The sequence below is a fragment of the Phallusia mammillata genome, chromosome 1 (genome assembly GCF_965637545.1).
Source record: "Phallusia mammillata chromosome 1, kaPhaMamm4.hap1.1, whole genome shotgun sequence".
Classification (NCBI taxonomy): Eukaryota; Metazoa; Chordata; class Ascidiacea; order Phlebobranchia; family Ascidiidae; genus Phallusia; species Phallusia mammillata.
In genome coordinates this window covers 4,658,519-4,681,783 of record NC_137252.1, presented here as the reverse complement: position 1 = coordinate 4,681,783, position 23,265 = coordinate 4,658,519, and the positions used below count along the sequence as shown (strand labels likewise).

At 35.3% G+C, this 23,265-nt stretch overlaps 1 protein-coding gene and 1 non-coding gene across 2 annotated transcripts; one reads left to right on the top strand and one right to left on the bottom strand.

The window, feature by feature from the left end:
- Positions 1–481: 481 nt before the first annotated feature.
- On the bottom strand, positions 482–12,683 carry LOC145209201 (uncharacterized). Its single transcript, XM_080079471.1, has 30 exons — positions 12,560–12,683; positions 12,163–12,336; positions 11,596–11,725; positions 11,374–11,468; positions 11,080–11,244; positions 10,738–10,863; positions 10,335–10,438; positions 9,930–10,031; positions 9,443–9,634; positions 9,255–9,362; positions 8,943–9,021; positions 8,635–8,731; positions 8,440–8,489; positions 8,318–8,370; positions 8,171–8,243; positions 7,933–8,042; positions 7,430–7,526; positions 7,096–7,163; positions 6,664–6,798; positions 5,840–5,968; positions 4,919–5,055; positions 4,427–4,562; positions 4,103–4,203; positions 3,649–3,737; positions 3,411–3,487; positions 3,135–3,251; positions 2,604–2,744; positions 1,866–2,017; positions 1,449–1,584; positions 482–1,241 (listed from the first exon to the last, which is right to left on the bottom strand). Exons 1-30 carry the CDS (start codon positions 12,615–12,617, stop codon positions 1,164–1,166), a joined length of 3,309 nt encoding a protein of 1,102 aa, XP_079935597.1. The 5' UTR covers positions 12,618–12,683; the 3' UTR covers positions 482–1,163.
- A 9,352-nt stretch (positions 12,684–22,035) lies between these two features.
- Trnas-gga (transfer RNA serine (anticodon GGA)) lies at positions 22,036–22,109 on the top strand. The gene has a single exon. It is a non-coding gene; the product is annotated as a tRNA-Ser (tRNA).
- The last annotated feature ends 1,156 nt before the right edge of the window (positions 22,110–23,265 follow it).

The following is a 23,265-nucleotide window of genomic DNA, read 5'->3' as shown; positions in this document are numbered from 1 at the left end:
GAATTTTTTCTTTTTTACATTTCATTGTCTGCCGGAGATTCGTTAAATAACAAATCTGTTTTAGCTTTTGCAAAACTAACCATGTTCATTACTTCAGTTCATAGTAATGCTGCGTAGCTGCGGAAATTATCAAAGAAGGAAATAAATCAACCGAAAAAAACAAAGCCATAGTCTTTTACAAGTTCTAGGTATTGAGAAGTGAAAAATCGAATAAATATTTGGGTGGGTTTTTGTCCGAACATTCCACTTTCCGGAATCGTTTAAACCGGAATCAGAAAGACAAAATTTAGACCTGACTTTTGGAAAAACCCAAAGGCCTTTCCAAATTTTCAGTTTTTGAGCCCCGAAAATTGGAAGAAAAATACGGTTTTGTGTGAGTTTTCGCCGGAATATTCTAGCATTAATCTGGTTTTGGCCGGTTTCTACCTCCTTTTGATCCTCTAAACCGGTTTGAACCGGAATCGGAAAGATGAATCGTTGACATTTTACTGCACAAACTGATAAAAGTTTTTTTTTTCATTGATGACGAATTTGTGTTTTGTGCAACACCTTGTGACAACACAACACGCATGTGATTGAAAATAAGATTTTGCAAAGAAATTACTGGAAACATTGTCTGTAATAAGACCTCTGACTTTCTTATGCCAGTTTTGTGATAAGTGCTATACGTTAAGAAAACAGTGGCTGTTGGTTGAAAACACAAAACTATTAGCCAAGTGAGACGACGTTAAATGAAGTGATATTACATTTTTCCGTAGTTCACTTTCATGATGTTTGTTGAAATTAATGGAATAAAAGATTGTTTCTGTCGTTACATATGTTTGTGCAGGGCATATGTTGATGAAAATTGTTACAGTAAATTGCTGTTGTATATCACAGATTCACAGTGCTGCTATCCAACGAGAATGAGGGAAACAAAGATGTCATAATATTTCTCTTCATACTGGATTCATATTATAACTGGATTCTTTTATGTCTGTTGATAATGATTTGGTCTTGAATTTCGTGACTATATGTTGTCCTGATGTTGAGTTCACAGTCCATATAACGGTGCTCGTCCTTTTCCCCATTTTGAATATGTATTTGAAATAGATAATTTTGACTCTTATTGGATGCGAAGAAAACCCAAGACATTCGCCATGAATATGAACGTTGTTTCTTTCTTAACTCAAGTTGGCGTAGGTGCTGTTGAAAATTGATGCGTAGAACCTCATCACGTCGTAAATGTACTTGTACATAATCTGAAAAAGTTTTGAAAAAGTGTCAGTGCAAGCCCCATACTTTAAAATAGATGAATGAAAATTTGTGTTAACATTTCTATTTTCGCACATTCTTTTGAAAAGTTGAAAGTTGATTGAAAAACAATGATGAGAAAATAAACCAAAACTGTTTACACATTTCATTAATGTTCCATTTGGCTCCTTTAATATCACAATAATATTAAATACCTGGCTGTTGACCATGTTTGATTTCAGGCTGCGTAGATCTTCAACTGCCCGAAAAATATCGATGCGCTCCTGGGATCTAAGACGCTCGATGCAATTGATGAGAACAATCAACATTCCAGAACGAGTGCAACCGTTCCTACGTACACGGCTTGTTAAAATAATTATAATCCAAGTTTATCGTTTGTGCGCAATAAAATGCATTAAAACAGATAAATTGACTACAACAGTTATATTCTCAAAACAATCAACTCAACCCAACTCCAATTAATTTAACAACGGTGTGTAAGTTATGTGTTAATATCAATCGGTTTGTAATCACTTAGGTAAAGACTTTGTAGGATAGGTTTTGCAAACAAAACCCCTTCGACACACTTTCAAATGGAACATAGTTGTTAACATTGATTTACAAACTTGTACCTGCAATGGACCAGTAATTTCGGTCTTCTTGGTGGGTTTTCTGGCATAAAGATGTCAATGGAATCAATGGCATCAAGTAAAGTGGCAGGCTGGGGAGGATTCTGATCTTCTTTCCAGTTTAACCCGCAAATATGGGTGACGATGACAGGTTGCTGCAAATTAAACCAACACGTGGATATTTATTTTGACGCCGTAACTTACAAAAAGGGTGTTACGTCATGTTATGATATAACACGCTATATAAGTCAGAAAATTTTTAATTAAGCAACAAGAACTTGGTCACACAAGTAGTCACAAACGTCATAAACACTTGGAAACCTTAACGCATTTGTCCATTCGGCATCTCTATAGGTGAATGGTATAAAGTGTTGTGTTGTACGGTGAATGGTATAAAGTGTTGTGTTGTACGAAATCCGTAAACAGGGCTTTAAGGAACATGCATATAATTTTTTTATTGAGCAAGAAAGTGAACGTAGTCAATATTTTTACTCATCATGCATTAACAGACGTGAACACACATTAACTAACATATGGGTAAACAAGAATGTTCTATAACAGTTGGGCTCAATTAGGAGTAAAAACAACTCTAAGAAATCTAAAAAACTAAACATGCGACAAATGCAAGAAAAAAATTATTTGTGCCTTTGTGTCAAAAAATTGGGGTGAAATGTAAGGTTACAGCGAGAAAAACGTTCAGAATTAGCTATTAGCCACAGTCAAATAGAATTTGTTACTTACAGCCAATCCGCTTGCGAGTTGAATATAAAGCTCCTGAAGTGTGTATCCCTCGCGATAATGAATCGACATGACGTCAATGCTTACGTCACCAAACATGACGCGGTCGTTTTCGAATAGTGACGAAACTTTTTTAACTTTACTCTGAAAAAATAATTACAGTTGAACATGTTTGTTATGACTTTACACCCTGTTACTTCCAACAAACTGCACTGCCGTAACTAGCCTATACGACCAATGTCTCGCCAACAGCTGCACTGACGATACCTTATATTCGAAACAGTAAGCACTCTCAGCAGCTGCTTTATCATACAATGGTTATATGCTTTTGTAACTTATGGTGATAAACGATACAAGTTCAACCTAATCGAAAAGTTTTAAAAACAAAAACGATGAACTTGACTTGAAAATATTGTTGTTATGTCAGCATTATTGGTGGGATTCAGCCGGTTGGCACCGGTTCTAAAGAACCGTCCCACGAAATTTTATGAGATCAGGGAAACGGTAAAAATAAAATAAAAAAGAGTAACTCACTGGTTCTTCAAGTTCGAAGACAGTAAGAGCGTTGCACTGGATTACCATTGTCCAGAAAAGTTCGGGGTCGTAATCAGGTCCTTGACTTGCGATAAAGACACGAGAAAAACTTCGATCCTGGAAAATGTTTTATTTATTTTTATGATAAAATAATTGATGCAGCCTCGTTAAAATAGTTTGACTATGGTCCATATTTTATTACTGTGCATAAGTAAGAGCTATGAGGAATCTGTACTTTGAAACGACTATAATTAACAAACTTTGCTTCTTTTTTACCTCAATGTAGTGTGAATTAACCCCAACTTCTTCGTTTGTGGTGGGATTAACCACAGTAACATGACTTGGGTCTTGACCTGTGAGCACAAATTTACATAGTGATTATTTGCAAATACATGGGATACAACAAGCCAATACTACAAAAAATGCAAATAACCAATGAAAACAGATCTTTTGTCTCCTGACAAACAAAGGTGCCAAAAGGCATTTGAGGTAGTTACTTAGTGTTGCTACTTGCCTATATCCTGAAGATTGAAATCAGGAGAAGGTCTATGGATTAACTGAAGAAGTTCAAGTCGGACAAACTCATCCCTAATAGTGCTTGCCCTGAAACAGAACAAAATATGAGGAAAACAATTTTTATTTTATATCGATGAAGCAAAATTTGGGCCTAATTAAAGTTCCTTTTCAAATAAGCGCAAAATGTTTATAAAAATATTAAACAAAATGTAGAGCTTGTGTCCCTTCCTTTGGGGACAAAAATGTCTCAAACGGTCTAAAGTACAAAGCTCAAAGTCAATAAAAATCGAGCAAAAAGTGATACAATTGAGCACCGAGGGTTCGATTCCCGCGGAGAAAACACTTTTTGAATGTTTTTTAAGCATTTGACCAACATAAAACCAAAAAAAATTTTTCGACAGAAAGCGTCACAAATTTGAACCTTACGAAAACAAAGCAACAAATGTGCTTACCATTTTTTCTTTTCATATTGCTGGAATTCGACCAAACTTCTGTCGGTGTTTGGTGTGTAATAATGTTCAACGAGGAGACGATGGACAAACACGTATTGTTTCTAGGTAAAGGAGGATTATGTGAGTTAAAGGCCATCGTCGACATTTACAACATTGCTCCCTATTGGTCAGATTGTGATTTTTCTATCGGAATGACGCACGCAATCACAAAACTTTTTTGATAAAAATTGTAAGAAATAAAATAAGTTACGCTGATAATTCTAAAATTTTTTATTTAATAAAGATCTGTATTGTCCAGTTAAAATTTATACTAAAGAATCTTACCAAAGTTTGAATCATGTCTGATCGATTTTCCCTCATTTTCATCGTCGCTCGCATAACATTCACTTGATTTGTGTCCGACATCTCATTGATGAGAACATCCATTGCAATGTAGGTGCCCGTGCGACCTGCTCCGGCACTGAAACAATACACACAGTTTGAAATATCGCAACTGTAAAAACATGTCATGATACAATGAAGTCCAAATTCATTGCCGATTTCGACATGTTTAGCAAATTTTGGCCTTAAATGGACTGAGTGTGACATAATTGTAAAGCATGAAAGTATGAAATCCAGCTGTTGTTCATGAAATTTTCCTTTAAATATTACATGAGAAAAGTTAGAAATAATGGCATGAACGTTTTCTGCTACGTTTGATAAACAAAGCGTGTTGTTTTTACGGTTATTTTGGCCAGTATATTTCCTAAATAAGCTTTTAAAGGTAAATTGTTTGAGTTTAATGTAAAGAACGTAATCAACACAAACGCCTCTGACCTGCAGTGTACAACAATCGGGTTTCCGTCTTTTAGTTCCTCAACCATGTGACGTAGATACATCATGTTTGACGTCACTTCTGGAATGCCATGATCAGGCCACGATTTGAAATGTAGTTGATGAATTGTTCGGTGCATCTGGAATTAAGAGGAAGTCATGACCAAATTGTTTCTGTCATTTTGCAAGTGTTTTAAATGCGTCACTAGCTAATGATGCCTCATTAGCTACGTGACAATATTTTGCTCTTGTAAAGATGTAAAACGTCTTTATTGTTTATCAGCTTTAAAAGAGTTTAGAAGTTTACGAATTCTTCTTGTTAAAATGTATTTTCATATTCCAGTTATTATGTCTTGTTCCTTGTTTGACAATATGCCACTTCATTAACTTTTTATATTAGTTTCATATCAATGTCTACTGTTTTACTTAGACACATTGCCTTCAAAGACAGTCCCTTGCGTCTGGAAAGTTTGTTTCTAAGTTTGTTTTAGAAATCAAACTAGCTATCTTCCATCGCGTATGACGGAAGTAATTCATGTCACAAGCTTTTCCCAGTATGACGTCATCGAAAATGTAAATATAGCCGACAAGTCTTGGCGCAAAGTGGATAGATTTTCCGAAGATATACTGTTTGTGTTTGTATAGTTGGCTTGGTTAAAGGTGATCCCAAAGACACATCCGTTAACAAATAACTAACAGCCAAATATGGCGAGAGAAATCGTGTTATATTTATTAGAGTTTAGTTGCATTTCAATGTATTTTTGTTTGCCGAAACGGTTTACACATGAGTTGTAACTAATTCTGTTTAGCTCATGACAGTATTATGTTGTATTGAGTTTAAGTTTGCTTGCGGTTTGAGCTAACTATTTTTGTCACTTGTTTATTGATTCTATTTGAATAAGAATTAGTGTACATTCGACTTACCTTGTCACACGAGAGAGTCATTTCCCTTCTAATAATTCCACCGATGTAATATTCTTGGCGTGTTTCAACATCAAAGTCACCAAAGTTTGACCTTTCAGCGCAATCTGGCCAGTACTTCGCGCATTTATTCTAAAAAATGAAACAGTTTTTTTCTCACAACTATTGACGTGGGTAAATAAATTGGCCTCATGTTCCGAAGTGCCTGATTTATTTAAAATCATAATAAAATAAATAAGGCTAGTTCTCGTGGGTATCCTATGTTCGAATCACATTAAACAAAATTTAATACCCTGGTATAAACCAGACTAAAAGATATGAGGAGCTTTGCCTACACATAAAGGGTATATAGTCTGGCCAGAAGCTTATTATGCAGCGTGTTTGGTTAAACATCTCAAAAAAGTATGGCTGTATTGGAGTGAAACATTCTTGCCTTCAGAGAAGATATTGAAATTTTCAAATGCTGCAAGTTAGTACGTCATGTAGAATTTACGTTTTAGATCCAGTTACTTAGGCTGGCAATTTCTGAATCCAATCGCTATTTGGTATCCAATGTAACAAAACCCGTAACATCACACTCCCACAGGAAAAGATATTAATAGTCGAGAGTCGGCCAGAACTAAAGCAATAAGATTTTAATATCATGGGTGCTTCAAAGTAAACAAACATGCAAGAATGTTTAGGACTTTTTGGCCCATGACTCGGGACCGCAAAATTTTCCACAATGACTTTTTAATTTTAACATTTTTAACTGCCTGCTGTTTTGCCCCCAATTTGGGCGTGGAACAACGGTCCATTCAAACAGTAAATTCATTTCCCATTTTTACCTTTCCTGACTCCATTAGGTTTGTAAGCATAACAACTAATGTTGTGCCGTTTTCCCAAATCATCCTCCAAAAATCTTCAAGTGTTTCAGACTTGGGTCCTTGTGCGGCGATGAACTTCCGTTCTCCATAATAACCCTGACAAAAGAGCGACGACGTTGTAATTGCAGTGCCCAAAATATGACACCAAAAGGCACTGCTTTAAGATATAAAGTGCTTAAACTTTTTATAAAATTGTCTTTAGATTTTCCATTTAAACACCTTTATGTTTTTTCAAATTAAAAAAACACGTTGCTTTGCAAAATTTTTGTTTGATTGGCTAACAGCATTTGCAAACACAACCGGCGTAATAAAAAATTTCTTGAAACGTGAAATGGTAAAGTATAAGGTTGTTAGACAATTAATAGATTAATAATAAGTTAAACGTAACCTTACAGGTATATAGGATGCGTTGATGTAATCATGTTCTTCGTCTCCGCTTAGAACGACCCTCGCGTTGTCGTCTATATGTAAATATGGAAAAATATGTTAACACTTTGCCATAGATTGGCAAACCCGAATATATTTATAGTCAGATACTACGATTGATTTTGGTTAAACAACACACATTAGTTCCAAAAAAAGATATTCGACGTTTTTTGAGATGTGTATATTTCACCTAAATAATAAGCATACTCTGTATCTTATTTAATTTTGGCCGATTCTTAGAGTTAAAGTTATTTCCTGTTTGACTTGTTTGAATGGAATATGCAAACAAAAACCAACTTACAAGGGTAAATGTCTTTGTAGCGGTTTCTTTTTTTGTTGGATGGCTTCTTCGCCACGTTATTGGTTCTGTTACTTGCCTTGCTCACTCGACATATTTCCTGAAAGTACAATAAAGCAAAATAGAAATACAGTAAAAAAAGCAGGCAGAAACTTTAGCTTTAAAGTGAAAAGTCAAAAGTGACCTAAAATGATATTTTAAAAGCTGCTCCATGATGCTCTTCGTGGTAATTATGTTTAAGGTGAGTGCATGACTGGGGCACAATTATTTTGTTTAGTGCTTTGATGTAATTTTGTTCAAAAATGAAACTGCCTGGTTTTTACATTTCTAAAGCATTTTGAGTATGTTCAACAATAGTAACTAGTTTTGAGAAAACATGCATCTCTGCAGAGACTATAGAGTAACGTAAATGATTTGAAGTGAAGTTTGTTCCGGAATTCTTAGTTAAATTCTTTCTTTTCTGCTTTGTCCGACGGAGGAAAGTACAAACAAATAAATGTATTTACTTCGTATTGAAGTTTCCATGCTTTAAATCCATCCACTGAATTATCGATGTAAGCTTGCAGCAAATGTTTGTCTTTGATCGATTTGTCATCCCAGTTTGTGGACACAATGGCTACAAAACATAAAAATGATATGGCTGCAAACCAGAAAATTATTAATAGTTTCTCTTATTATTTTTTGTTATTATTGTGTAAACGTTTTGGACAAAAAGTCGGAAAGGTAATTTATAACGCTAGTTACCATTGAATGTTTCAGTTTCTGGCTGTTGCTGGGGTTGAATAGTAACAGGGGGGATTTCAATAATGTTTATCACCTACAAAAAACACAATTTCTTTTTTCTCTTTTCAATTAATGGTGTTGTGACCTTGGCTAATATGTTTCACTTACGTTTTCGTTTGGGTTTTCTTCGTGGCGAAAAATCGAAGATGCTCGATTGTTTCCTAAAAAATAAAAAACAAATAAACATACAATTCAAAATGTTAATTTTCTTACAAAGCCCACATACTCACCATTTGGACGATAAATTGAAAGTGTTGGGAGTTTGTTCTTGCGCCTGCGCCTTTATATAAAAAAGAAAATTACAAATTTTAAACTATTTACTTTTGAGTGTATGAGTATATGTGTTGCGGATAATTAGGTTTTAGGTAAATATGATTAATTTTTTACATCTCTGAAAATTTGAAAAAGATTAGCAAAAAACTAACTTTCTGTAATAGAACACAGCCAGAGCAATAACAACGACCAGAATTAAAACAACTGCTACCAGAGCTCCAGCCAAACTGCCAGAGTTACTCCGTGTTACTGCGAATAAAAAGTCGTTTATATGCCTATAAAGATAAAATATCAAAGATAAGCATTATTGCTTGGTGTACCACACGTGTCATATCAAAAAACTTACGCACAAAAATGTTTAATAAAACAAAAGCTAGCTTAGTATGGGTCATTCTCATAATAATAATGAATTTATTTTATCAATTTAGTGAAAAGTATTCAACTTGAAAACATCTATCACCTTGGTTTGTTGTAAAACCTGAGCAAGCGACAGTTGCCGTTTGTTGCGGAAAAGATGTAAAAGTTCCGTAAGCAAGAACCTGAAATTGTCAGTGTGTTTGTTAAAAACACTTTCACATCAATCTGCTGTGGTTACAATACCGTAGAATACAATTATGCGTCCAAATAACATATTTAAAAAAAAAAACTAAGATATGAAAATCAAAACACATAATCCCTACTGGAATGTGCAAACGGCACCGTTAATGGTAAAATAGACCTGTAAAAATTGTGTATAAACAACACAGCAAGATAATGATGACAAGAAGCTTACTGAAAAATTCAGAGTCGAACCAATTTTGCTTTGATCCGTCTGAAACCTGAATAAGTTTTGTCTCTGATTGATGTTAAAAGTTTGAACAGCTTGATCTTCAACATTTAGCTGCAATAAACGTAAAACTTTTGAACACATACATACAACACACATGAAAAAATACATTAACGAATGAAATTCAGTTTAACCTGAATTTTGCAGAATCCATTTTTAGATGAGACATCACCAACAACAGTCAAGACGCAATCACTTTTTGTGATGTTAATCCAGCTTTCTTTCAAAAGATAAGAAACACGGCTCGATTGTTGACCACGTGATACTGGAACTTGAATGGTCTTGGATGCGACAACTTTGGGGCAAGCAGTCAACTTTGCTGTTACCTGCCATAAGGTTTTGACATGTTTAAAATATGAACCCTTATATAACCCCTTATATTAAAATCCTTCTAATATTTTGCCAGTCGAATTGTCAAGTAGTTGCCCATCAGGGTAATGACAAAACATTAAAAATAGTGTTTTAGCACTACAAGGTGGAAAGTTAAGCTTCTTTAATTGTAAGTTTGTCTAAAGCGGCTCGACAAAACTAAAACTTCTGAATAGTAAATACTTTTAAGTTAATACTTAGTTGCCCTGAACATTATTATTTTAGAATTGTACTTGTCCTAGAAAACCTTACCTTAACTTGATGAACCACATTCTTGGGCAAACCGTCGGGGATGATATGAGACTTGTCATTGTAAGGAAAAGACTTTTTGATGTTTGTGTTTAGAACTTCAACCTGTCATATTTTAACGTTAACAGTTGTTTTTGAAACATATTACGTAAGCAATAGTAACATACACGCACGTTTAGCATATTAACTTTGTGCATTTGAAGCACCTAAAGGTACCCTGTTTTAGTAGTTCAGTTTTTGTAGTGCATTTGTTGGTAAAAAAACAAACACTGTCTAAGTAAAAGTTACATCCATAAAAAACAAACATATTTACTGATCTCACAACAGTTTAACGCTTTAAAAGGTTACAAAAAGTTGGACTTCAGAATTTCAGAGTTGGATTATAAAAAAACAAAAACAATTTGTAACCTCAACTATGATCCCTCTTCCGTTTCTTGAATTGGTTAATTGATGTAAATTTCCAGACCAGTACACAACCAGTCCTTCACAGTTGTATATCGCAGTCGCGTTTACTAAATAAGAAATAACAACAAATTTAACTTTGCTGTTATGTTTTATTTTATTTGCAGTCGCAACTTAAAAAACGCATTCATTTAAGATTACAGCCAATGGATCAGCACTACTTCTAAGTTTCAAGTGATTTATTATTTTTTGTGTTTTTCAAACATTCTATAATAACTCTAATAAAACTGTAATAACGCCAAACGTTTTTAGAAATATTTTTTTGTTCAGTAACACTTGAAATAGCAAGAATAGCAATCAGTTCTATAAAAACAGTGAAAATGAAAACAATCTTTTACTGAGAACTCACGTGTAAACTGACAAGCGTAGAAAGCTGTTGTGTTGACATCAATGTTGCAGTTTGGCGTCCAACTCTCACCGTAGTGTAAAGTAGATGGGGAACATGATGATGTTGATCCCAACCAAATATTAACATCTGTAACGTGCAGTAAAAAATATAACTAAACAAAAATTTATTTTCTGGGGTTAGCGGCTATTTTATAATTTAAATTGTACCTTTTTATTTGTGACTGCTACATACCAAACGCAACACATATACACATTTAGTCCTACTGAGAAAAAAGTTTTGATTGGTTTAAGAACTGCCTAACATATTGATTCCGACATATTTTGTCCGACCAGAGTTACCTACCTAACACATACAAATTGTTTTTGCTCTTCGCCAATTCGAAACCATTGTCTTCTTTTACTGGCCATAACTTTGTGTTGAAAGGTTGGGAAACTTTATAACTATACAACGTCTTAGTTACTGGTCCACTCGTATTTGATGCATACAATTTAAATTTGGTTTTCCAACCTACAAACAATAACAGCAATCATAATATCAAATGCATAAGTTTAAAGATATGTGTCAAACGCACAATGCTGGTGGAAATTAAAGGAAATTTTGTAATGCATGCGCACAGCTGTGAAAAGTAACACTAACCGTTGCCTTCGCATGTATTTCTTGGTTGTACCAAGTATCTTGAATCAGATCCGGCAGGAACACAGAAATATACTGGTATTCTGTTGTTTGAGAAACTGTAGAGGGTAATGTTTCAAGTACTTAAATTACTCTCAGGATGGAAAAAGTTTTGTTAAAATAAATGTTATGTCAATACTTTTTTATTAGAGTTCTGCGGTATTTGTCACCGATGAAAGTACTAACCTTTTATACAAATGAAAATAAAAATGTAAACCATTATAAATGGCAGGTTTCCAACTCCCCTTAGTTATCTTTATCCTGGAGTATTTAAAACGATTAGAATTTTGTTGGTACATCCACACAATTTGCAAATCTGAAAAAAGTAATCAGTCGTATGTGATTGCAAAGTTGATGCGTAACAGTCAGATTAATTCGTGTGTATTTTTTGATAGATTGAGTTAAAAGTGTTCATCAAAAGACAGGGGCAAAGTTGTGAACCAATGCAATTGAGGCGGAAGTGGAACCTATAGATACAACGCGATTGCCCTATTCGACAAATAGAACAAAAACTAATGTACATTCTAAACGATTCTTTGCATTTGTTAATGAAGACTTTTAGACAAATCAGGAATTGTTCTAAGCTGATGCAAGTTGCATGTTTGTAAACTTTTGCATTTCGCACCCTTTGTCTTAGCTTTACTATGGCTTCATGATGGTCAGTGCCTGGTCAAATGGTCAATTTTATGTCCATAAAACGGGCGTTACATCTAATACAAACAATTTGCCAATTTGAGTTAAACACCATTTTACCTTTAGTAAAGAGTTTAGTTGCAATCGATGAAACTTGATCAATGCTAGGTTGAGAATCTAACAAAGCAAGTTGTCCCCCTTTCACTTTACAAGATGCTTGCGCGGATTTTACGTTCTTCTGGTCATTTGAAAGAACGATCACCCTTTCATTGGAACTAATGTATCTTGAGCACTCTGAAAATCATAAAGGTTTAATTAAATGAACTTTGGTTGGTTGGCTACATTCCAAAACTTAAACAAAAGCGTTGTTGTTTATATTGTTTTAGAAATCCCATTTGTAAAAAAATGTTTGTGCATATAACGCAAATATTTTCTGTTAATGCCGTTATATACCTTTTAACATGAAATACCTTTTTTATGCACCCCGAAAACAAAACAAAAATATTACCGGTCTTACCTTGACCCATAAGTTGGGGAATAAATAAAAGGATTAAGACTATAAACATGTTATCCATCTTTGCAGATAAGTTAGTGGAGAGATTATTAAAGTTACATTTTTGCTAAGCTTACATATTTTTCCACATGTAATCTGTTAAAACAATTAAAAAACTAAGTTTTATACAGTGCTTTGTTCACAGGATATACATTTTTCTAAAAATTTTAGCTTTATCTGTTCCTTATTCAACAAGAAAAAGGCAAAAGTTTACAAACAATGTAAGGCGGCAATTTAACTTGTCCGAATTTACTGAACCTTCCCACGCGACTGTAGATTGAAACAATTAATATCAATGTTTTCAATACTAACGGTTGTTGACGATTGTTGACGATAACGGAGCAGTTATGCCAATTGCAAAGTTTTAAATAAACGCAATTTATCAACATAACGAGCGTCGATTAAATACGGACTTCCAGACATCCAGATCAATCTCTAGTTTAACAAGACAACACGAACATTGAGTCGACGTCACGAAATTTGCAATTTGTCGTATACAGGATGACGTCATGCTCGTTCTAGTCTAATGAATCTCATTGATCAAATGAATGGAGCCGGTTGGCGAATTTAAAAGCATGAATTTTGACTTAAACTGGGTTGTGAACAGTTTAATATTGTTGCAGTGATGAAGTTATAATTAAATAAATGCCAAAAACCTCTAAAATGAGTTTCGTTCCTACATTTATTGCCTTTTATCTAATGTCTAATTTTGGCAGTATTATATTTCATAAATCACAAATTTAATTTTCCTGATAAAGTTTATATCTCAACAGAATCTTTTTTGTTGACGTAAAGATAAACATATATTCAAAACAAAAATCAGCATGACAATGCATTTTGACTGTAGTTACAAACAATACCTAAATATAGAAAAACACAATTGGTATTAATGTGCTTAATAAAACCGTATCTTTAAGCTTTTTGTCTCTGGTATGATTACATATTTATACCTCTGTTAATAACAAAAACTGTTCGTAAACAGAACATGACACTGCGGCTAACCGGAATAGGTACAAACTTTGCTCTTGCCTGTCCAACTGCTAGACATGTCCAGGTTCAGAGGCAAACTCTGATATCGACTTATAGAGGCAATCTATGCTATCTTTTTACTTAATTTAACAAACATCCCTGCTACTATAGCTACTATTTAGTAGTATACTACTGCTGCTAATGTCTCATAAGAACAACATCAAGTTAAACTAACTCTACTGCTGCCTTCTCACACTAGCAGAAGTTTCTGCCTCAAGACTGACAGCTTGTCGGAAGCGATAATAGTGTTGCGTAGTTGCTGAAGGGCTGACGCGTTGCTTAGGAAATTCGTGTTATTACTTGTGTCACGATTTCACAAACCCAGCTAGATTTTCTCGGTTTTGTTTGTCTTTAGTTTAACTTTAATTTGGCAACTGTTCGGTTTCGGGTTTTGTTATTTCCTTGTGGTTGCAGTCATTTCTCCAAACTTATAACACAGAGTTGTACCAAAACAATGTATAATGTAACCAAATGGTTTGTCTTGCATTTGAATCAAGAAATGTTTGTGCAACATTATTTTATTCGATTAATGATGATAAAGCGTACGGCGTTAAACCCATATTTGCCGTTGTTCACAGAAATCTGGTTAACAACTTTCTGTCGCTGATATCGCTTAAGCATACGTTATGCCAGGGGTGGGCAACCTGCGGCCCGCGGGCCAGATGCGGCCCTTAATGTAAAGGTTGTGCGGTCCGCAGAGACGATTGAATTTGAAATGTACTGATAAACGAGTCCAAATATTACATATTTTTAAGCAGATTAATGCGCCCGATGCAATTTGTCTGCGACCAGGCGTTTTGTGACTAGAATCAAAAGCGAATTTTACTTGTAATTAAGTATATTTGTTAAGCAACGAAGTAAAATCACCTTGTGTTATACACAGGTGCGGCCCGCGATCTAATATTGGGTATTGTATTTGGCCTCACATTAACAAAGGTTGCCCACTCCTGCGTTATGCGAAGCAATATTTTTAACATTCAAACAATATGTGAAACCTTGCGATTTTATAAATAAGTTTTTAAAATGAAATATGATGTGAAGCACAGCAATATGCAAAGCGTACAAGTGAGAGACTAAGTTAAACAAATGGCTAAATTTTCAAAGAATATCAATAGTTTTAAGTAAATAAGTTGTTTGTTGAAAAAAATTATGGCTAGTTTAGGGACAAAAAACTAAGTTGGTGATTCGGCATAACGCCTTTAATTGGCCTGGCGCACTATTAAGCTAAATAATAACCGTGATGTTTGTAAAAATGTCCAAATATAGTTGTTGGATTTATCTGAAGGTCAATTTAAGGTCAAAGCAGCGTTTCCAAGTTTTCGTGTGTAGACGTAGTAGGTAACCCGGATGTTGGATCGGCGTCAATCTTCTGCGCAGCCAGCAACTAAAAACAAACAAAAAATATTATTATGAACAATGGAGCTGCAGCTAGCAAATGATGTTTGTTAGACGAAAGGATTCTTTATTTTTATGTTTAAACCTGTATTCTATTCAACAAAACTAGATTTGCTCCACAAATCTATTTATGCATACCTGTTTAATGTTTTCACCGCTTCGCCAAGTTTTCACAAGTTTGTAGATTGCATAACCAGGTATAAACGCAATTGAACTTAGACTTGTGAGATGTCCAATACATTCAGCCCATACAGGGTAAGTATAGTCATCATATGTCGGACGTTTGATGTTCGCCATTAAGTAGATTGCCATCGTCTGTTTGTAAAATACACATCTTTAGCATATCACACACATGCATAACAATTACAAAACTGAACCCCGCAAGTTATAGGTGAGATGAACTTCCATGATATTTTGATCCACATCTTTCCTCTCTTTTCGCCAATCATCTTTACCAAATCCTCCCAGTATCTGTCGAATCCGTAGAACCACGAGGCGGCCACACACTGACACATAACCATCACAAGCCAACACCAACCCGCGACACCGTAAGAGCTATGCAGTTCAAAGATGTAAACACCTCCCTGAGTAAACATACCAGCTTTAAATTGTCGCCTTTTGGACACTTTGCTGAAGTGCTTTGGTTAAGTTTTTCTTAGTTTAATTTTAAGCAGCTTTTACCAGAGTTTGAAAAGAAAACCCCAAGGTGCGAATTTACATTATTAGTTGACTTGATAATTAAGTCATGTTTTTTGGGTGTCCTTGCTGCTATAAAAACCGTTTAACAGTTATGAATGACAAAGTAACAAAGCAAATCAACTGAATTTGGTTTGATTTGATTTTCAATGTTTTTCTACCATGACTAAAAAGTTATAGAAACACAAACCTGTGTGACCATGGAAAGACCGAGTAACATGAAAACAGCAAACAGAATCGCTAGTGTTATGCTCCTGCCATATTTATAGTGTCTTAACATCCGGCAGTTGTCCATGATTGCCGTTATAACTGCTTCCAAGCAAACAAACTGAACACACCAAAAGTTAAGAGCTTACTATTCATCTGGTATGAATTGTGTTGCAAAAAATGTTCAAACTGACAAGAATATTTAACAAAGGGACGCATTAGCAAATCGAGCTGGTCTCAAAGCACCTCCATGCAGAATAGGGTGAAAACACTTAGCCAGCGATGGGATTCGAACCCACGACAGGGGGTTATCCGGGGCTGGCGCTCAACTATTTGACTTTTTAGGCTTTAAGGTAAGGCCCAGCAAAATTAGATCACAATATGTAGCACATTTCGATTTTTGTTGGGAGATTGCCAGCTTATTTAACAGCATTGGAAGTTATATAATCATACGTTTCAAGTCATTTTCTTCCGACCTGTGTGTCGTATCCAAGGAACAGAATCATGAGAAAGAATAGAACGGACCAGAGTTGTGGAGCTGGTAGAAGTGAAAGGATTTCGGGGTAAACTATGAAGGCCAAGCCCGGACCGGAAGAGGCGACTTCATCTAAGGTTTTGTTCTGTGAACGTAATGGCGAGCTTTAATACAACAATCTACAGCAAAACAAAATTACAAACTTGGTAAAAAAATGTAACTTTACAAATGTACAAAAAGCTTGTGTGTAAAAACAACAGTGAGCATAACTTGACTCATTTAAGTTACAACTCAAAAACTTAACACAGCTACTACTCAATTTCGAGGATTCATTTCTTACCTGGTAGTTTGCCATGAAACCCAAAGCAGAGAAAACAGCAAACCCGGCAGTGAAACTTGCGATAAGGTTTGCTGCCACAATATAAAAAGCATCTCTGTGTAAAACGAAAAACAAATATTGAAAAACATTTGTTTAAAAAATTAAACATTTGTTGTTTAAACCCTGCTTTATAAGAAGATTGTTTATTGTATTTACCAGTAACACAAAGGCCACGATTGCTTGCACAACATGCGGGGTTATTACAAAACGACCAAATATTTTAAATGACTTAACAAAGGGAACAAAAATTTTAATTTTTACATAACCACCACAAGTACAGACGTACCTCCACAGGTTGTGGTGATAGTCGTTAAACGTGCTAAGTGATGTAAGTGCTCCCGAGGCCAGAGCGTTTGTGAATAAAACCTGGGATCCAGCACTGACCCAAACCTGTCAAAACATCGAATCAAATGATCAACTATTTTCTGGGAAGAAAAGACACCAAGAAAACTTTAGTTACATCTTGGCTTTATTTTGGACTGGTGCTAAATCAGGATTTTGCCTTTTTACCATTTCCTTTTAGCAAAGAATTAGATTGTAAAAAATAATTTGCGGCATGATTCGAACTCATGGCTGCTTCACAATTTTAGATCAACTTATATAAATGAACGCTGATACACTGTGGCTGATGCAAACTTGGTAAAGGTTTACGACAAAGTAACCCATTTGAACAAATCACCTAACTTTTATCCATTTAAAACAGTGTTTAACAACTTGACCACACTGAAAAAACACAAAAGCTTTGACATACCACATTTCTACATTATCACATCCAACAGTTTCTTCTACTGGAATAAATAGTTTATTACCACAAAATCACAAAGAAAAATAGACTTATGTTACTGATAAAACTAAATTGTATTTTGTTACAGTTGCAACGAAAACGGTAAACAGATCAATGATTTTTTGGGCAATTCGCTGCCTTTACACTTACCCCAGGATCCAACAACTTGTTCAAGTCAGGGATTAAAAAGTATTTAATTCCCTCACTAGCGCCCTCAAGCAGCAGACCACGTATAAGGATGACGACAATAAAAACATAAGGAAGTGTAGCTGTGACGTAGGCAATCTGAATTATGATGTAAAACAAATTTACGTGTAACTGTGGTTTAATAAATTTGAATGCAAATGAAAAATTGTTTTTGAATTTTACCTTGGCTGACCAGTTAATTCCTTTAAAGATGCACAAGTAAAGTCCGATCCATATAACAAGAAGATAAGCACTCAGATCGGGAACCAAATCTCCTATTTGTTCGATACCGGCGGATTTCTGAAGAACTTTAAGGCTGGAAATACGTAAGATCGTTTGTAAACTAAAGCACTTAGTTGTGGTATGGCATGTTGTTTTAATTAATTCAATAATTTTGAATACGTCGATGATCGGATGTAAACAAAGAAAATATTGTTGAATACGTCGATGATGCATGTAAACAAAGAAACGTCGATGATGCATGTAAACACTTCGAAACTACTACTTCTGTGCATGTCGTCACAGCCCAAAAAATGTCCATGTGAACATTAAATTTGAAGCTGAAACGATTTAAGATTGTTAATTAAAACTCAAAATGTCTTCAAATGTAGTTTGTAGTGAGTATGAGGAATATTACGTATTGTTTTGACTTTGTATTAATGTTTGCTATTCCGATAAACATATGCTTGTAAACAAAACAGCAGCACTGTCATCCATATGTACACTTCTTTTTAAAAAATACTCCCTTAAAACGATACATTTTATTCTAAATGTCAAATGTAATGAGTTCAAAATCTTTTGTTGCGAAAAAAGTTGTTAAGAAAATATCAATAACTTTATAATTCTCACTACTACGTTTCTTACTTCCAAAACTCTGTGGCCGCAGACACTTTCCCGCTAAAATTTCCCGCCGTTTGGTTGCCAGGCAACTGTGTGTAGTTCAACTTCACATCTTTCGGTGTGACACAGTTCACAGTATTCCAATCGTTGTGACAAGTGGACCAAGGCAGTTCTTTGGCAAAGGAGGCCACGATGTACTTTACTCCCCACACCAATATTATGGGATAGGATATCGAGAAATTTATTAGTAAAATTACTTGGGCAATTGCTATACCTGCAAAAAATACATAAATGTTTGCTGCTTCATCACTTATAAAACAGTAGATAACTTTTTGCTGACTCATGGCAATCTGAGTTACCTTTCATTATTGGGGTTATATTCCAACTCTTCAAGAGTCCCTGTCTAAATCTCTGCCCTAAGGAAATATCAAGGACGTTGCCAGGAATCGCAATCAGCACAGTAAAGAGAAGATAAGGAACAAGGAATGCTCCTGAAATGAGAAATAATGAACAAACGTTTTGAACGTAGGTAATAGCAGGACCATTAGGAATATAGTGATCAAAAACAGCGAAATCGAACCGAAGCAAGTTATTTAAGGCTCAAACACTCTCATTGTGTCGTGCTACTGAACTAAGTCTACTATATTTCCACCCCCAAAACGAGGACACATGGTTAAAAGAACATGAAAAAATACTTTAAGGCCAACCCAAAAATAAAAGCTTCAGAAATTAGACGGTGTTCACTAGCTTGGATAAAGTTTAACATTTATCACATCACATTACTAAAATAAGCTTGTATTTTCAAAAATGTAAAACTTTTATTCTCTGAACAATAAGCTGAAGATGTATATTTGGCTTCTTTCAAAGGCATATATAATTGTTACATATTTATTTGGTAAATCAGAAATTCTTTATAAAGGAGGACATTTTGGTACTATTTCTTGTCCTCGGAGGACAACTTGGTTTTTGTTAAAAAGGAGGACATGTCCTCCAAAAAGAGGACGTATGGCAGGCCTATACTCAACACATCTTCCTACCTCCGCCGTTTTTGAAGCACAGATAAGGAAACCTCCAAACATTTCCGAGTCCTACGTTCAAACCAACCGCCGAAATTAAAAAATCCAAAGATTTCTTCCACTTTGCACGATCTTTTTTATCTTGTTGATTGTCTGCTCTAATGTCCCCATTTTTGTTTTTTGTATTTTCCGAAGACCAATTATTTTCCTCCATAGGTACTGACGTGGGATTTTGAAGACAATCAACAGTTTTCACAAACAGCTTGCAATCTTGCTGCGAAAAAGGCGACCTCTTGAACTACCGCCTTAACTGGTGGAAAACGTAAAAAACGATTACATTCCCTTTTACGGATTCTGTTTGTTAATGTAGCCTTCTCAGTAGCATGAATAAAAAACAACCAATTTATAACGCGTCGCTTCGCTCGTTTAGTATCGTATTTCCTTCAACGCGAGAGTGTTGTCTGTTGCAAGCGATAACGGAAATTCAGCTTTGCTCGTCAGAAACCATAAACACAAACACGTCAGTAATCACATTTATGGTGATTTGCAAAGCATTTTTTGTAAATATTAAGATGATTAATAGTATAGAAAATGCTTATTACTCAATACGTCAATTTTATTACATAATGCCTTGTAGTAAAGGTGTCTAAAGTAGCAAGGCGTTAGTCTTACACTATTTGTGCCTAATGTTCGTACATTATCCGGCTTCATGATAGTTTCGTGAATTTGTAAAGATTTTGTGCGAAACATAGTCTACACCAGGGGTGTCCAACTCGAACACACCGCCGTGCCAATTTTGGTTTCAAAATATACTCGCGTGCCAGCCTTTGGTACTTTTTCCAAACCATGTCTTAAACGTCTTAACGGGACGGGATATCAATCCGAATATTTGGCCAATATGTAGAATCCTACTAAACGGTTAGAAAAAAATGGGACACTGGAGTACTTTGTGTGCGTCAAAAACTTATCTTTGTTCAAGTTACGTCGGTTTAAAATATTTTTCCAACTAAACACAAATGCGTTTGTAGTCACGTAATTAATTGAACAGCTCATCGGTTGAAATGCAACAATTACAATTGTTTCGAAATAAACGGGCATTTTATTGCGACATAAACATGGCACGTTCACTAACGTTTTAGTATTATGTGGCGCAATAACTTTCTGAAATAAAAATAATTGTAATTTTTTGTTATTAAATTCCATGGGCCGACATTAAACAATGCAAGGGGTTTATAGTCGCTTTTAGATGTTGTAGGTTTGCATTACCGATTCCTAAGCCGTGTTCAATGTCCGTTTGTAAAGCACTGCAACGGCCCAAACTTGATTCAAGATGACCTAAGTTTAGGCGTCAACAATACACGGTCAGCTATATTTGAAACGTGAATTGGGTTTACTTTTATTTCCTGTGTAACAAGTTCTTTAAAAACTAAATCGTTGTTAAAATGATTCGGCAAATCGTCTTTTCGGTATGTGCATACGTTATTAGACGCACAGCAAACACCCCAACCAAACAAAGAAATGTATCAAGTGACTATTTACAAAATAATGTGACTGAAACTACAGGCTAAAACACAGAAAAGGTTTTGGTATATAGTCGCATACCGCCGAAGTATCGTACGGGTACATATATACTGCACATGGTATAGGTATCGGCGCTATAGATCAAAAGTCGCACATCTGGCATTTTTTTAAAACTCTACGCCTATGGCAAGGAGGCTTTAAATTTTGTAAAAAACGAACAATCCAATTAGTGGGTTGTGTAACTTTACCACTGGTAATCTTTACAGAAGTTAGAATAAAGACCAAGAAGAATCAATAGAAACAAAATTAATTGCGTGAAAAATTATAATGTTTACTATCTGAATGTGCAAAAGCTCGCGTGCCATTTTCACACGCTCTGCGTGCCACGTGTTGGACACCCCTGGTCTACACTAATATCAATGCAACTTACACATTGTTGAAAAAAAAAAAAAAAACGAATAAAATGTTACCAACTGCCAAACACGACTGAAAAAAAGCTTAAGAAAACCTTGCAACTTAAACCGGTCTCTAAAAGTTAATGTGAGGGCGAAATATGGCAAGAAATTAGCAAAAATTACTTATGGTGCTAGAATTGAACTAGCACCATAAATCCTGCGCAGAATTAGTCAAGATCGATTAATAGGACACAAAAATTTATATTATTAATTACCTTGGATCTGGAGAGTAGTAGGATATGTAGATCTCAGTAAAAAAAAGATTTTCAATTTAGACAGAACATGGGTCACCAAATACCCAATTTCTTAAAAGTGTGCGTTAAAACAAAGCAATACGTAAGCTGGATATATGAAACACAATACATCATTGGCTACTACCACAAATTTGCATTAATTCAACATTCTCAAGTGCAGGCAACGGTGCTTGTGATTCGACTTTCGGCGGATTCTCCACTGGGCCTGTGTAGCTCAGTTGGTAGAGCGCAAGTCCCGGAAAGACTCCTGTCGTGGGTTCGAATCCCACCGCAGGCTAGATTTTTCTAGCCTACGCCTTGCCATATGGTGGTGAATGCTTGGTGACCGGCTGATTCGGTATAGCGCCTTCAATGGGCCTGGCGTACTGTGATTTCTCAAGTTGAATGTTGAAAAAGAAAATTTGTTGAAAAAACTTTCAATTGTTTTCAAACAACGAAAGTCAAAGGATGAGTTACGTTGCCTATACGCTATAGCGCACACAAACAAAACAAAGAGCCAACATTCGTGTTACCAGCGTCATTCGACAAGGAAATAACGTTACTGTGTCCTTGAACTGGCCTCCAGTCAAATCCAACTCTGCATGTACTTTTTCTCCGGGCCCTTGTTTGCGCCAAACTTTTAGTTCTTGCATAACTCTTAACCTATTTTGAGTAAAAAGCTAGTGCATTTGATTTTGGCAGAGTTAAACCTATTTTGCCTTGAATAGTTGATGTCACAATTGGTGCATATTGGCGAAACGCGCTGCAGCTACAGCATGATATAAAGCGTTATGCGAGAAACTCAAAGCTAGTGAGTTAAGCGCAGCGTGAGTAAACACGTTTTTATAAGACCAACTCAAAACTTCACTTCAGCAAAAATCAGAATACAAGCCAAAATTGTCCAATGCAAATTAATACGTAATTCAAAATATTCATGATTGTTTATCACCGGTTTCTTCAACTAAACAAAGTTTTGCTGGGATATTTTCTTGTAAGGGCAGTAAGGAGGAAACACAATGTCCAGGAAACAAGAAAATCCAAAAACGAACGGTTGCCAAATTAAAGCCAACGGAGTATAACGAAAAACACAAGACCGAAGTACCCAAGAGGTGAATGGGCAATATGACAAAGGCAACCTCATGACTTTCTGACAAACAGCAACTGCCCCACACTTTTGTTTCCGTCAAGTTATCAGCTGTAAGGTGTAAATCTATGCTATTAAAAGTCTGTTATAGATTTAGTTTTACTTCGGTACTGTGTTGCAATTATAAGTAATGTTGCTGGTTTGATAAATATAGCTAAAGTACGCACTGTTTTATGTTTTTGTTAAAGTAATGTATTAAAGTTTAAACTGAGTCCGTGATTCAAAGTAAACGAGCAATTTGGTTTTATTTTCATGTTTTATAAGCCTACATCCAGCTTTTTTGCAATGGTTTTTGTTCTGTTGCTGTTAG

What these genes read in the sequence shown, in the direction of transcription:
- LOC145209201 (XM_080079471.1), bottom strand. Translation starts at nt 12,617, where the DNA reads ATGGATAACATGTTTATAGTCTTAATCCTTTTATTTATTCCCCAACTT. An exon ending in ATGTGGTTCATCAAGTTAAG is followed by an intron (nt 9,635 to 9,929) that starts GTAAGGTTTTCT and finishes ACCTTATGGCAG; the next exon opens with GTAACAGCAAAGTTGACTGC. An exon ending in AAATTACTGGTCCATTGCAG is followed by an intron (nt 1,585 to 1,865) that starts GTACAAGTTTGT and finishes CCGTGTACGTAG; the next exon opens with GAACGGTTGCACTCGTTCTG.